This window comes from Carcharhinus amblyrhynchos, chromosome 2 (assembly GCF_965287045.1).
Source record: "Carcharhinus amblyrhynchos chromosome 2, sCarAmb.v2.hapA, whole genome shotgun sequence".
Classification (NCBI taxonomy): Eukaryota; Metazoa; Chordata; class Chondrichthyes; order Carcharhiniformes; family Carcharhinidae; genus Carcharhinus; species Carcharhinus amblyrhynchos.
The window spans coordinates 146,915,772-146,931,567 of record NC_137325.1 but is presented as its reverse complement, the minus strand read 5'-3'; the positions used below and the strand labels follow the sequence as shown (position 1 = coordinate 146,931,567).

Here is a 15,796-nt window from a genome sequence, read left to right as displayed (position 1 = left end):
AACAATAACTCATCAAGGGCAAAAGTCACCAATGAATTTATATAGCACATTTGAAGTAATAAAATATCCCAAATTGCTTCACAAGGGCATTGTTAAATGACTAGAAGCTCAGTTTTAAAATGGAAAGTGAGGGAGAATGGTAGGAGGGAATGCCAGAGGTTAGATCTGGCAATTAATAGCACAGCCAGCAATGGCTGCGTGATTCATACTACAAACCAGAATTAGATAAGTGCAGATAGCAGAGAGATTTGTGGGACTGGAAAAAAATTACTGAGACAGAAGAGGGATTTGAATAGAGAGGAAAATTTTTAAAAAGGATTGAACCAGGAGTCTCTCAAAGTTTACATTACAAAGTTAAACTTTCAGTCCACCAAAGCACCTCCTATTACAACCAATCAATCAAAAGCACCTTCATGAACTTGTTTAAAACGAGTCTTTATTAAAAACCATACCTATTGCAAGTACTACCTGAAGGATACCCATTTTCAGGCCTGGCCAGACCTTGTGTCGGCCAATTTCCCTTTTTAAATCCATGATCTCCATTAATTTGTTTAATTTCCATGATTACAATTTTTTAAAAAAAATCCCAAAAGACAGAATGAAATCATTACAGTATCAGGCATCAAATCTACAGATACAAAACTGTATAACAAACATGTTTAGTGGGACATCACAGACTCCCTTTGTTGCAATTGTACTCAAAATCCAGGAAGAACTTCAAGTGGAAAAGGCTGGATAAAATTCTGATCCCTGATTACAGCTGAGTATAAAAGATGGGAACAAGGGGAGCGGGGGGGGGACAGACACATACCAGTCAAAGCTCTGCTATTTTTCAGAGGGAGAGACTGGGACTAGTTCAGGCACATGGAGATAGATTGTTTTCTTGAATAAAAATGGTAATACCTTTGAAAGTTCCTTTCCCTTAGGAGGGCTGTGATTGTAAAATTCTACCTAATATACTGTCCAGTAAACAATGTTTGGAGTTGTGTTCTTTAAGAGCAAAAGGCACTCATCTTGATTGAGGGGGTTTAACAGACCCAGTGAAGTGAGGCAGTTAGAGTTCATGATTAGTATTCAACAGTAATTAATTTCCAACCAACAGGACTCATTCAATGAGTCATCTGTTGTATTAAATCAGGTTGCATAATATACAATGTATTAAGCAGGGCATTTCTAACTACAGGGTCAAGCAGGTTATAATGGCTCAGGGGTTTCACAATGTAATGATTTCTTTCACAGGGCAGGAGGGAACAGTGGGAGATGGGGAAAACAAAATAATGAGTAGAGCTCTAGCCTAATAAAATGCACCAGAGGCAAATACTCAGTCCTGTTGCCAAGAGTGACATCACCCACTTTTTGCTCAGCTCAGTTAGACTGAGGCAGTGCCTTTACTAGAAAAAAAATCTCTAAAGTGATTTAAAAACACAGCTATATATTCAAAATTAGCACAGAAACCCCTGAAAATAGTCTGGCTTCCCTCCCCCACAACCCCACCCGCACATACCTGCTGCTTCTAAACAGTGCATCCCAGCACACCTTTATTCCAATGATCTGCTTGTCTTGTTTCCAAGGGCAGAATGCCAGCCACAAATAGGGGTAAGAAAAAGGAGAAAACTGTATAAAATGGGAATAGGGCTGGCCAATTCTGGAAAGAGTGGGGTGGGTGTTGTAGAGGAAGGATACCAGCCTTACTGTTAGGAAGATGGATGGGCAACAATAGACTTGACAGTTCTTACTCCTTTCCCCCAACACCTCTGAAAAAAATACCTCTGACCCATTTACCAGGAATTGTATCCCTGGTACTGCCACCTACTAACCACGCACCAGGTCTGGTCGGGTGTAAGCCAGGACCGGTATTCAGCATTGGTAACCGTACAGATCCAAACCTAATACAGATCCGGTTAGTAAAGGCATCCCGCCCCCCCACACACACACACAACTCTCCTTCTTTGATAAATGAGCCCCTCTCCACATGCACTCCATATTTAACATTTGGACAAATGATTACTGACCCACTCAGGGAAGTACATTAGAAACTGAGTTGGACTGATCTGAACAGATAACAGTCCAGAGATTGCATTGCTGATGCAGTTTTCTTACCTTGCAATAAAAGACAGGAAACAGATTTCCAGTTAGGCACTTAATGAAAAATAAGAAACTGGGAGGATTGTCTCTGATCCAGTCTGATTTTAGCCCCCTTTAGACACAAAAGCAGTTTTAAAAGATTCACTTTTCTAATGACTAGGAGCAATATTGTTTGTAGAGTGAATCTTCTCCAATATCTGATTAATACTGTAACATGAAACTTGCATGCACTGCAGGCACACACATAGTGGGTATCAGGAAATGGATAATTGGAATTCAGCTCTTATAGGACATTCTACAGAGCAGTGGTAGAGTATTTTACTGTAAAGTACTCACCCATCCAATTTTTATTTTTTAAACGTGTTAACAAGACTAGACGAGGAGCTGCCAAGCCAGGACTCCTTCCTGCGAGGCCATTCTGTAAATGCTCATTCAGTAACCTCGCTGGTTGTATTGGAGACTTCAGCTTTGTCATAGGTGGGCAGACCCCAGAGCTGGAGATATTCACAGCGTCTGGGAGCCTCGTCCACTGGTTACTTTACTGCAGTCTCCTGGGCAACAACCCCTTGATGTAAATGGGCTGCTGTCCAACTGGCCTTGGGTGAAATTTGTTCATTCAGCTCTCACGTATTGAAACACTTCTGAAATCGACACAGAATCAATGCATTGATTCACCTGCAGGCTTTTGACACTAGCCCTCTCTCAGACAGCACTTTCGTTGAATTAAATTCCTTCATGTTACCAAAAGACCATTTTGTTTGGCACGAGGGGAAATGAAAACCTCTATATTAGTGTAAAAAAAACTTTGTAAATCTAACCACTGAATTTCAAAAGGGCTGGTATGGAGAGGCCTGTACCCAAACAGCCTGGAGACTGCTTATCAATGGGAAGCGGACAAAGACATCAGGTTTATATATTCCTTACAAAATACACTGATGTGCAGATTCTGTCACAGGGGCTAAAACAAGATTGGCTTCAGGGAAAAATACTAATAAAAATATAAATGAGTCTTCTCACCACCCAATAAACAAAGACATCATCAACACATCCCTGCGTAAAATGTCTGTGGAACACATTCAGCTTTGCTCAATGGGATTAAATCTGGCTCAGTTTCCCAATCAGGTTATGATCTTATCGATCACCCTGTTAAACAGTTAAGCTGAACAGATAGAGATCCTGATGGTATAAGCAGCTAGACAGTCATGTTGACTGGCCACTGTTCTGTCCCTCTCCTGCCTGTATCAGGGATTGTGATGGCACCAGGACAGACATCACTGCATCTACCTGCGTTGGTCCTTGCTTTGGGGTGGGGTGGGGATGAGCACAGCCATTGTAACATCCCCCGCCATTCCCCCACTCAATGGATAGTTAATTCCTTCAGGGCAGTGGGAGATGAAAGTTGGGGAGGCAAGGGAGGTGTGGAAGAAACCTCTCCAGCATCAATTCTATCGTCATTTTGGACAAATGTTCCATATCTCAGAAACCAAGAAATTCAAACCATTTATGAAGATGGCTACAAATGTTTTTCTCAAAGGGATTCTACTCTCTTTCACTGGCTCAGTACCATCACTAGTCAAAGTTAATACCTTCAGACACCTCATCAAACACAACACCAAGTAGCAGCTGTGAGATTCGAGAGAGATTTTAACAGAAAAATTGTTGTAATCTCCGATTCCAAACATGGGAGAGTGGGGGAGGGAGAGGAGGTGAATGGAATATTATATCACTCAACAAGAAATCACTTTCCTTGTTAATTGCTGCAAGTCAAACACACACCGACTGGCTGGCCTGCTGAGTTGAAATTCAACTTTTAACCTGATTCTCCTTTATCACACCCCATTCCTTCTGCCCTCACCAATTCTCCTTGTTCTTCAGTTTCAGCCCTCTGGGCTCCAATTGCAATATTCAGTGACTGAGCTCCCATATTTACCACTGCTGTATGAGCTGAATTCATGCTCACACTCAGTGTACCAGCTCTAAATGTTGCTGCCCCGTGTTCCACAAACATTTCCTCCGCTCAATTCAAAACATGATTCCTCTCTGAGAAATTTCCAGCAATTATAAAATAAATGAGGAAGGCATCGCCGCAGCCCTTGCTCATCCTAGTAGGTCCTGTAGTTGTGGGATTCCCATAATCACTGGGATCCCTCATAGTTCAGGATGTAATAATCGTGCACGTACATCAACACTGCGACCGGCTGGCCAATGATCAAGGACAACCACACGGCTGCATTGCCATAATTCCCGCTCAGAAACTTCCCAACCAACCACGCCAGTGGAACCTGGAAGTGAGAAAAGATGAAAGTGACTCCATTTCTTTTTACTCTCCCTGTAATTCACCCTCTCCACTTCCCAATAATCATAACCGGGGGCATTTACAACAAAGAGCCAGCCTGGCAAATGTACGCAAGCCTGATGAGTTTGAATAAGGGAAAAGAAGCACTTTGCTGCTGAGAGTTTCATTTCTAGAATTCCAGGAGGAGGCTTAAAAATTCCCAGCTCCGACTATTGTTGCAAAGTTGAGTTTGTGAAGTTGGAATTTGATGTTGGTAAAGGTGTAAAAAAAATCGTAAAAATGCTAGAGAAAAAAAAACATTGTGTAGTCCCTTTAAATGCTGCTTTTATTTCAGTGCTCAGAGGTTGAAAATGCAAAGTACATCCAGGGTACCAGACTGAAACATTTATATCAAAAGGTCAAGCAGTTGTCTTGACAAGACCAAAAGAGAAAATGCTGGAAAATCCAGTAGAGTGTTATTTCATTCAGTCTGTTAAGTTCCCAGTTAGTTAAATAAATAAATTGTTAAGTGTTCATTTTAAAGTGAGTGTCGGGTATTTGTTAGTTAACCACTAAACATTGTTGAAGAACAGTCCACACCTTCCCACACACTTAACATATTACGAGGCAAGATATTCCCCATTGTGGGATTCAGTGTTACATCTCAAAACAGGGACAACTTCTGCATCGTAACACTATCTACTGATATTTCTATTTTCTGAGTTGGAATAAAATTGACGATGGAAAACAAGATGGAAATGTGGGCATGGGTTACTTCATTGCCCTGGAAGAAGCAGTCATGAAGCATTTCCAACAACAAGCTTTTGTGAATTTAAAAAGGAAAGATCATTCACTATCACAAAAAAAAAACTGGGGTTCAGACCTCACATCCCCTTTAACCAGATAGCAAAATTCACCTCTCCACTTCAGCGAATCATGAATGAAGCCAACAGTCACATCTGTTAAGGTTAAAACCATGTATTTACACTGGAACTGTAAAGAAGGGCTGGGAAATAACTTAAAAAAAACTCTGATTAGTTTTGTTGCAAGTGCTGTGTAAATTTACTCTTTTTAAAACCAGTTATGATTGTGGTAGCTTAAGTTCTGTGAGCAGGGGATGGCAGTCTGTTTGCAGCCCCCTCTCCTATTCTTGTGTGGTAATTGTGAAGTTCAGAGTTGCAGGGTTTGTTACAATTTGGGGAAACCTCCTGCCAAGTCCAGAGGACACATCCCTTTATTTTTCTGGCAACATTACAAAGTCTTGTTGCCGTGCTCCTAAACAACCAAGAGCCAGTGCCCCCAGTCCAACCTGCTCAGCAGCACAAGGAGCAGTGGCTGTGCAACAGGACAGAAAGGTGAGTTTCTCCACATCCACCTCCCATTTCATTCAGTTACATTACTGTTAGTTACTCACCTGAGCCATCATCCCCATAAACGCCCACAGGCGGAACATCTTCAGCGGGACACTGACCAAGTACTGGAGAAATAAGGCAGGCAGTTAGGACTGAAGTTAGAGACACAGTTGAAACATTAGCTGGAAATAATAACACCAATGGCAGGGGCTCTCTATTTCTCAGGAGACAAAAGCTCGTTATGTACCAGTCCAGGCTCCTCACCCAAGACAGAAGATTAGGAGTTTGAGCCCTATTCCAGAATGAGTAGATAATCAAGGCTGACCTCCCAAAGCCTTACTGTGGGAGAGATGCAGGTGCATTTCTGTGGACGGGACTTGAACTTGAGGCAATATCTGCCCTCTGAAAATGCTCCCGTGACACTATTTTGAAGAGTAGGGGACTTCTCCTGGTGCCCTGGATAAGATTTATCCCACAACCAACATCACAAACAGATTGATAAAAACAGATAATCCAGCCACGGTTGGGAATCTGAAACAGGAGGAAGGTCTGGGAACTTTTGGCATGTCTGTTAACTTGGTTTCTTTCTCCAAAGATTGCTGCCTGAGCATTTTCTCCCATTTCTGTTCTTATCACCTCCTGACTAATCTGGTGTTTGTGGGAGTTTGCTGCAGTCAGATTGCCTGCCATGTTTTCCAACAGTGTCACTGACGATATTATAGAACATACACAGTGTGTGTAAAATACTTTGCTATGTCCCAATGATGCTTCTGTGGAAGCACTACCTCAGAAACATTAAACTCCTGTTTCAGCTGCTAATTCACATGGTGCTGTTTCCAGCGATTTACTTCAATTCTTCTGTTTATCGTGATAATCTCCAAAACATTAGCCTGAGCAGCAAGGAAAATTTCAAAACTCAATATGCTGACCTCATGAAAGAAAGCTGATGCGAAGAAGACCGCCATCTGTGCTATCCTCTTGCTCACTCCTCTCTTCAACATGGGCTTGTAGAAATGTCTGCACACAAAACAAAGATATTTAACAGATTTACTTCATCTACATTCTCTCTGGACCATCATAAAGAAAAGCTTTATGGCCACCGCACCTAATCCCTCCTCCTTTGTCAAGGTGTTGCTTCTCCTTATGCCTCAGCCAATCATCTCAGGACTCTCTTTCTCCAATATTAAGGAGACCATCAAAATTCTCAGATCACAAAGTGGGGTGGTGGCACAGTGGTTTGCACTGCTGTCTCACAGGGTTAAGGTCCTGGGTTCGATTCCTGGCTTGGGTCACTGTCTGTATGGAGTCTGCACGTTCTCCCTGTGTCTGCATGGGTTTCCTCCCACAGTCCAAAGATATGCAGTTTAGATGGATTGGCCATGCTAAATTCTCCTTCAGTGTACCTGAACAGGCACCAAAGTGTGGCAACTAGGGGATTTTCACAGTAACTTCATTGCAGTGTTAATGCAAGTCTAGGGCGACACGGCAGCACTGTGGTTAGCACTGCTGCTTCACAGCTCCAGAGACCTGTGTTTGATTCCTAGCTTGGGTCACTGTGTGTGGAGTTTGCACATTCTCCTTGTGTCTGTGTGGGTTTCCTCCAGGAGGTGCGGTTTCCTCTCAGTCCAAAGATGTGCGGGTTAGGTTGATTGGCCTTGCCAAAAATTGCCCCTTATGAGTCCTGAGATGCATAGGTTAGAGGGATTAGTGGGTAAATATGTCGGGATATGAGGGTAGGGCCTGGGTGGGATTGTGGTCAATGCAGGCTCAATGGGCCGAATGGCCTCTTTCTGCACTGTAGGGTTTCTATGATTCTATTTGTGACAATACTAAAATTTTTTTTTCAAAAAAGTGTGGGGACAGAAAAGTGTTCCACACACTTGCCTCATGTCACTGAGGTGGGAGGGATTTTGGGAGTAGGAAGAAGCTATTTGATGTGCTGACTGTCCTCACCTGCTGCACCACTTGTGGACGGGAATGTTCCAATTCTTCCAAAAATAAGTCACAGACTCAGAATTCCTGGGACAAGAACAGATTATTACACATTTAGTTCACCATCGACAACCCTGACAGGTATACAATGCCACCCATTCCTCCTCCTCCTGCACACTGGCTGAGGCAAAGTTGGCCAAAGTGGCTATCAAAATAAGAACATGGGTTATGTCTGCTACTCAACAGGTAGCTGAGCTGGAGAGAGATGCGAAATTCTATCCCTATACACAACAAACTATAAAGGAACAACCGCAGCAATGCAACTCCATAAATATGCTGCAGTATCCCTGCCTCCCCTCACACTAGATGGCTGGTGGGTGGGGTGGGGGAGTTTAACAGTCCACAGCCACCACAAGCATGTCTGTGACACTGGATTTGATCTGGAGCAGGTTGGGCAGGGTGGTCTGGCTCTGCTGACAACAGAGAGGGCATTTAGCCAAAGTTACATCAGACTGCCACACTGTGGCTCCATCACTTGGGACATTGTCACGAGTCACCAAGAAATAACATCCCAATATTTCATGGCAACTGATTTACCCTCTGGAATGTGCCGACTATTCTTGATCAAGACAGTGGTGTCAACTTTTCTCGGTGTAATGATGGAAAGAAGACGACTCAAAGGGAAGGAGAGAAAGGAAAGATGACTGGAATTTGGAATGTCTTAGTTCCAAGAGGGAGTGACACTGGAGCGAATGGATTGAGTTACAGAGATCAGCAATTGATCATTCTTACAGAAAACTCATGGGGACTAACTATCGTACACCATTGATATTGAAACCAAATATTGCCAGTTGGAATGCTAAGGGGAAAGATCCTCCAGGGTGGATATAAAGTGGAATATTCCAGAACTCCAGTTCTTACCACCAGTCCCTGTAGAATTCCCGATCTCCAAACTTCATCAGTTCCGCTACAACGTTCATGGAAGAGTGAAAGAACCAGTAGAAGAAGATGAGCCAGATCATGTGGTTGGGCACCTGAAAAAGGCAAAGAATGGAGAATTCAGCTCTGGGTTTTTTGTTGCATTTCTAATCTCTTCTCATGGTCATGGAGACTACTGAGACATACAGTGAAACCACAAGTCAGTTATCAACTCCAACACAGGAGCAGCTATCTGTGACTGTGCTGCATCAGATGTGTTTAATATGCTTGAAGAACACACAATAAGAGATTTGTTACTCAGGGGTAAGAAAAATATTGGCCACAATTTTCCAGCCGTTCATGCCAGTGGTATTCTTTGGTCCTGCTGCAGTGAGCAAGAGATTTGACTGAGCTCCAAATTCTCCATCCTTGCTTGCAGCAGCAATGGGGTGTGAATGGCCAGAGAATTCCAGCTTATCTGGGGAAGGATGTCCTTACTGTAGAGGGAATGCAGCGAGGATTTACCAGGCTGACTCCTGGGATGGTGGGACTAATGTACAAGAAGAGATTGAGCCAGTTAGGATTGTAGTCGTTAAGAGTTTAGAAGAACATGGGGGAGTCAGATAGAGACTTGTAAAATTCTAACAGGGCGAGACAGGGTAGATGCAGGGAGAATGTTCCCGATGGTGGGGGAGCCCAGAACCAGGGGTCACAGTCTGAGAATGTTTAGGACAGAAATGGGGAGAAATTGTTTCACCCAGAGAATGGTCAGCCTGTGGAATTCACTACCAACTTCCTTACCTTTGTAATCAATGCACCATAAATAATAACATTCCATTTAACACCCAGATCACACTGCATCTCAGAGCTCTACAATCTCTCACCATTTAGATAACGTGCTTCTCTTCTACTCTTCTGTCAAACTCGACTATTTTACAATCTTTGCCCACTCACTTAACCAATCTTTAAATTTTAACTGATCCAGATCTTTTTGTAGCCTCCTTATATTCTCTGAACAACTTACAAAGAAAGAAAAGTACAGCACAGGAACAGGCTCTTCAGCCCTCCAAGCCCGTGCTGATCATGATGTCCTAACTAAACTAAAAAAATGCTTCTATCCTTATTCGGACAATATCCTGCTATTCCCCCCTTTTTGTGTGTCCATCCGGATGCTTCTTAAGCATTGCCAATGTGCCTGCTTCAACCACCTTCTCTGGCAGCGTGTTCCAGGCACCCACCACTCTCTGAGTGAAAAACTTCCGCTGCACATATCCCTTAAACTTTCCCCCTCTCTCTATCCACCCTCTCTGCCCCTCAATTTGTAGACGTCTATCAGGTCTCCCCTCAGCCTCTATCTTTCCAGTGAAAACTGTTTATTCAATCTCTCCTCATAGCCAATACCCTTGAGACCAGGTAACATCCTTGTGAGCCTTCTTTGCACTCTCTCCAGAGCTTCCATGTCTTTCTGGTAGTGTGATAACCAGAATCACACAATACTCCAAATGTGGCCTAACCAAGGTTTTATATAACTGTAGCATGATTTCCCGACTCTTGCCTTGGCCAATAAAGGGAAGCATGCCACATGCCTTCTTAACCACCTTGGCCACCTGTGTTGTCACTTTTAGGGAACTGTGGACCTGCACACACTGATCTGTCTGTAATGTTAATGTTCCCAAGGATTTTGCCATTTACAGCATAATTAACACCCAAATTTGATCCTCCAAAATGCATCACTTTGCATTTGTCCGGATTAAACTCCATCTGCCATGAGGGGAATTCCACAGTAACTTCATTGCAGTGTAAATGTAAGCCTACTTGTGACTAATAAATAAACTTTAACCTGTGCCCAAGTCTCCAATCTATCAGCTACTCCACTAATCTTTGTGTCATCCACAAACTTACTGATCAGACCCTCCCACATTTCCCTCCAGATCATTTATATATTACTACAAACAACAGAGGTCCCAGCACAGATCCCTAAGGAACAATGCAAGCTACAGACCTCCATTCTGGCACCCTTCCATGACTACTGTCTTCTATCACCAAGCCAGTTCTGTATCCACCTAGCCAGCCCACCCCCGAATCCCATGTGATTTTAGTTTTTGTGCCAGTCTGCCATGTGGGACTTTGTCAGATGCCTTACTAAAGTCCATATAAACTACATCCACAGGCCCTTTCTCATCAATTAACTTTGTCACCTCTTCAAAAAACTCAATCAAGTTGGTGAGACAAGATCTTCCCCGTATAAAACAATGCTACCTGTCACTAACTAATTCATTTTCTTCCAAACATGCATATTTCCTGTCTCTTAGTATCTTCTCCAAAAGCTTCCTCGCCTCTGATATCAGGCTCAGTGGCCTAAAATTTCCTGGATTATCCCTGCTTCCTTTCTTAAACAAGGGAATAACATTGGATATTCTCCAGTCCTCTGGAACCTCACCTGTAGTCAAAGAGGACGTGAAGATATCTGTTAAGGCCTCAGCTATTTCTCCTTTTACTTCCTGCAGTAACCTCAGATAGATCCCATCTAACCCCAGAGATGTCTCCTTTGTTCCCACAAGAAAGTTTGTGGCATTTGTTGGCAAATAAACCTGTTGGATTTTAACCTGGTGTTGAGAGACTTCTCACCCTGTTAGCTAGCCATCTTCTATGGATGCTAATGTTACCCCTCCACCATGAACTTTTATTTTCCACAATAATGCTTGATGTAGCACTTTATCAAATGCCTTCTGGAGATCTAGGTACAGTACATCCACCTGTTCTCCTCTACAGCTCAGCCTTCAACATTATTATCCCCACAAAACTCATCTCCAAACTCCATGGCCTGGGCCTTGGCACCTCCCTGGATTCTGAACTTCCTAACTCACAGACCACAATCAGTAAGGATAGGCAACAGTACCTTCTCCACAATCATCCTCAACACCGGTGAACCACTAGGCTGTGTTCTCAGCTCTCTATTATACTCCTTATACACTTATGACTGTGTGGCCAAATTCCTCTCCAACTCGACTTAAGTTTGCTGACAACACCACCATAGTGGGTCGGATCTCAAACAATGGTGAGACAGAGTACAGGAATGAGACAGAGTCTGATGAACTGTGCAGGAACAATAATCTCTCCCTCAATGTCAACAAAACAAAGGAGATTGTCATCGACTTCAGGAAGCATAAAGGAGAACATGCCCCTGTCTACATCAACGGGGATGAAGTAGAAATGGTCAAGAGCTTAACGTTTTTAAGCGTACAGATCAGCAATCTGTCCTGGTTCCCCCATGCCAACACTATAGTTAAGAAAGCCCACCAATGCCTCAACTTTCTCAGAAAACTAAGGAAATTTGGCATGTCAGCTATGACTCTCACCAACTTTTATAGATGCACCATAAAAAGCATTTTTTCTGGTTGTATCATAGCTTGGTATGGGCTCCTGCTCTGCTCAAGTCTGCAAGGAACTACAAAAGGTCCTGAATGTGGCTCAATCCATCATGCAAACCAGCCTCTCATCCACTGACTCTGTCTACACTTCCCGCTGCCTCAGCAAAGCTGCCAGCATATGTAAAGATCACACGCACCCCAGACATTCTTCCTTCGGGAAAAAGATACAGAAGTCTGAGGTCACGTACCAACTGACTCAAGAACAGCTTCTTCCCTGCTGCTGTCAGGCTTTTGAATGGACTGACCTTGCATTAAGTTGTTCTTTCTCTACACCCTAGCTATGACTAACACTACATTCTGCACCCTCTCATCTCCTTCTCATTGAATGGTATGTTTTGTCTGTATAGCGTGCAAGAAACAATACTTTTCGCTATATGTCAATAATAAATCAAATCAAACCACACGTTATTTCCTCAGAACTCCAATAAGTTGACTGAACATGATTTCCCTTCTACAAACCATGTTAACTCTGCCTGATTAAAGCAAAATACTGCAGATGCTCTGACGAAGGGTCCTCTAGATTTGAAACATTAGCACTATTCTCTTAATAAGAACATAAGAACTAGGAGCAGGAGTAGGCCATCTGGCCCCTCAAGCCTGCCCCGCCATTCAATAAGATCATGGCTGATGTTTTTGTGGACTCAGCTCCACTTACCCGCCCGCTCACCATAACCCTTAATTCCTTTACTGTTCAAAAATTTATCTATCCTTGCCTTAAAAACATTCAATGAGGGAACCTCAACTACTTCACTGGGCAGGGAATTCCACAGATTCACAGCACTTTGTGTGAAGAAGTTCCTCCTCAACTTAGTCCTAAATCTATTCCCCTTATTTTGAGGCTATGCCCTCTAGTTCTAGTTTCATCCGCCATTGAAACAACTTCCCTGCTTTTATCTTATCTATTCCCTTCATAATCTTATATGTTCCTATAAGATTTCCCCTCATTCTTCTGAATTCCTAAGAGTATAGCAACAGTCTGCTCAGTCTCCTCATAAGCCAATCCTCTCAACTCTGGAATCAACCTAGTGAATCTCCTCTGCACCCCCTCCAGTGCCAGTATATCCTTTCTCAAGGAAGGAGACCAAAACTGTATACAGTACTCCAGGTGTGGCCTCACCAGCACCTTATACAGCTGTAACATAACCTCGCTGCTTTTAAACTCCATCCCTCTAGCAATGAAGGACAAAATTCCATTTGCCTTCTTAATTACCTGCTACACCTGCAAACCAACTCCTTGAGATTCCTGCACAAGGACACCCAGGTCCCTCTGCACAGCAGCATGCTGCAATTTTTTAACCATTTAAATAATAGTCCATTTTGCTGTTATTCCTACCAAAATGGATGAACTCACATTTACCAACATTGTACTCCATCTGCCAGACCCTTGCCCACTCACTTACATTAGCTATATTCCTGTGCAGACTTTCAGTGTCCTCTGCACACAGTGTGCACTTCCACATCTTAGTGGCATCTGCGAATTTTGACACTCTACACTTGGACCCCAACTCCAAATCATCTATGTAAATCGTAAACAATTGCGGTCTCAACACTGATCTGAGGCACACGACTAGTCACTGATCGCCAACCAGAAAAACACCCATTTACCCTGACTCTTCGCTTTCTGTTGGTTAACCAATCCTCTATCCATGCTAATACATTACTTGTAATACTGTGCACCTTTATTTTATGTAGCAGTCTTTGCTGCACCTTGTCAAATGCCTTCTAGAAATCCAGATACACCACATCCACAGGTTCCTCATTGCCCACTGCACACGTAATGTTCTCAAATTCCATCAAATTAGTAAAACATGACCTGCCCTTCATGAACCCATGCTGTGTCTTACCAATGGGACAATTTATATCCAGATGTCTTGCTATTTCTTCCTTTATGATAGATTCAAGCATTTTCCCTACAGTTACTTGCCTTTTGTCTACCTCCTTTTTTAAACAGTGGTGTCACATTTGCTGTTTTCCAATCTGTGGGAACCACCCCAGAGTCCAGTGAATTTTGGTAAATTACCACTAGTGCATTTGCTATTTCTCCCGCCACCTCTTTTAGTTCCCTGGGACGCATTCCATCAGAACCAGGAGACTTGTCTACCTTTAGCCCCACAGATGCTGTCAGACCTGCTGAGGTTTTCCAGCATTTTCTGTTTCTGACTCTGCCTGATTACCTTCAGTGATCTGTTATAACCTCTTCGATAATAGTTTCTAACAATTTCCTTACGACAGATGTTAGGCTAACTGACCTGTAGTTTCCTGCTTTCTGACTAGTTGTTTTGAATAATGGAGTTATTATTTGCTATCTTCCAATCTAATTCTGTGAATCCACTGTCAGCAGTAGTGTGGCTGAGGAGCTGGGACCTGGGACCGTGCATGTGGTTAAATGCTGGAGTTAAATACCAGGCTGAAATAGGGGGATGCAATCTCAGTAAGGGGTCAACTCAACTGCAAAAGAGACCAAAGCTGCTGGAACTGAGAGCAGATTGAGAGAGATTTGGAATAGTGAACCTTAGTGAGTGAGGGTTGTACCCTTAGAACTCAGGTGGAGTTGAGGGATCAGCTTAGCTCTTCGGAAGACAGGAACTGAAATTCCTTATGAGGCAGACAGAATTTTAAAGAGTCTTTGTAACTCAGTGATGACTGGCGTCTGGATGAGTGCTGAGAAATTCAGGGTACTGTCTTGGTTACATCTGCCATTTAACGTACAGTGTGTGGTGCGTTTGATCACAGCCTGTTAATTCACATTTCGTATGTTAGAGTATAAGATTTACAGTAATTGTTTGCTTTGTTAACTCATGCATCATAACATGTCTTCTGTTTGTTTCAAACTGGAATCTTGTGGCTTCTATTGGTCCTCAAGCAGATGGTAACAAAGTTGGAGGTTTTGTCTCGAGAGCCATAGAACTCTACAGTGCAGAAAGAGGCCCTTCGGCCCATCGAGTCTACACCGAACACAATCCCATCCAGGCCCCACCCCCATATCATACCCATTAATCCCTCTAACCTCCACTACCCTGGAGACTGTAACAAGATTTGGGAGGCTGATCAGGGATCGCAACAAGATCTATCTGAGCTGCTTATCTGCTTACCTTCTGTATAATGTCATGAATCATTGGAGCAAGTGATAAATCGCAAAGATTTTCATCATAATACCCTGAGCGTTGCTGCTGATGATAAATGTGTACCACAAGTAATGTCATATAAAGAAGAAAAAGACTTGGATTGACACTGTGCCTTCCACAATACCAGGATGTCCCCAAAGCACTTTATACCCAATGCAATACCATGTGATTTCTGTTGTAATACAGGAAACTCAGCAGCCAGAAGGGTCAAACGGACTTGAAACCTTAGCTCTGTTTCTTCTTCCACAGATACTACCAGATCTGTTGGGTTTTTCCAGCATTTTGTTTTTATTTAAGGGAAAGTTTTTTCTGACAAACTGGATTGTATTTTTTGAGGAATAACAGTGGTTTGAACAGTGTTGGCTGATGGATAAATATTAGCCAGGAGAACCTCCCATTATTTTCCCCCAAATTTTTACACTAACAAAATAAACATAAAACTTAAAATCACCAAAACTGTAAAATAGCAGAGGCTCAAAAGAGATTGCAGGCCAGATCTAGCCCATTGTCCACATTTTGGACAATGTAGGATGCAGGAATCAGGGGAAGGTGCAGGAAAGGTCTTATGGAGACAACAGAACACCATTGGGATTAGGAACTTGTCCACATGCATGATGAGAATAAATAATTTGCAACATTACTGATGTAGAATGCATTGAACAGAGATAACTCAGAACT

General features: G+C 42.9%; 1 protein-coding gene across 1 annotated transcript in view; it reads right to left on the bottom strand.

Moving 5' to 3' along the window:
* Positions 1 to 419: 419 nt before the first annotated feature.
* Positions 420 to 15,796, bottom strand: part of LOC145359361 (diacylglycerol O-acyltransferase 1-like) — a 93,306-nt gene continuing 77,929 nt past the window's right edge. Inside the window, exons 13-17 of the mRNA XM_080213949.1 lie at positions 8,566 to 8,678; positions 7,666 to 7,731; positions 6,642 to 6,729; positions 5,775 to 5,837; positions 420 to 4,367 (exon numbers count right to left, since the gene is read on the bottom strand). Coding sequence (XP_080070075.1) covers positions 4,221 to 4,367; positions 5,775 to 5,837; positions 6,642 to 6,729; positions 7,666 to 7,731; positions 8,566 to 8,678 — 477 coding nt within the window. The 3' untranslated portion in view covers positions 420 to 4,220. The remainder of the gene's footprint in view (positions 4,368 to 5,774; positions 5,838 to 6,641; positions 6,730 to 7,665; positions 7,732 to 8,565; positions 8,679 to 15,796) is intronic.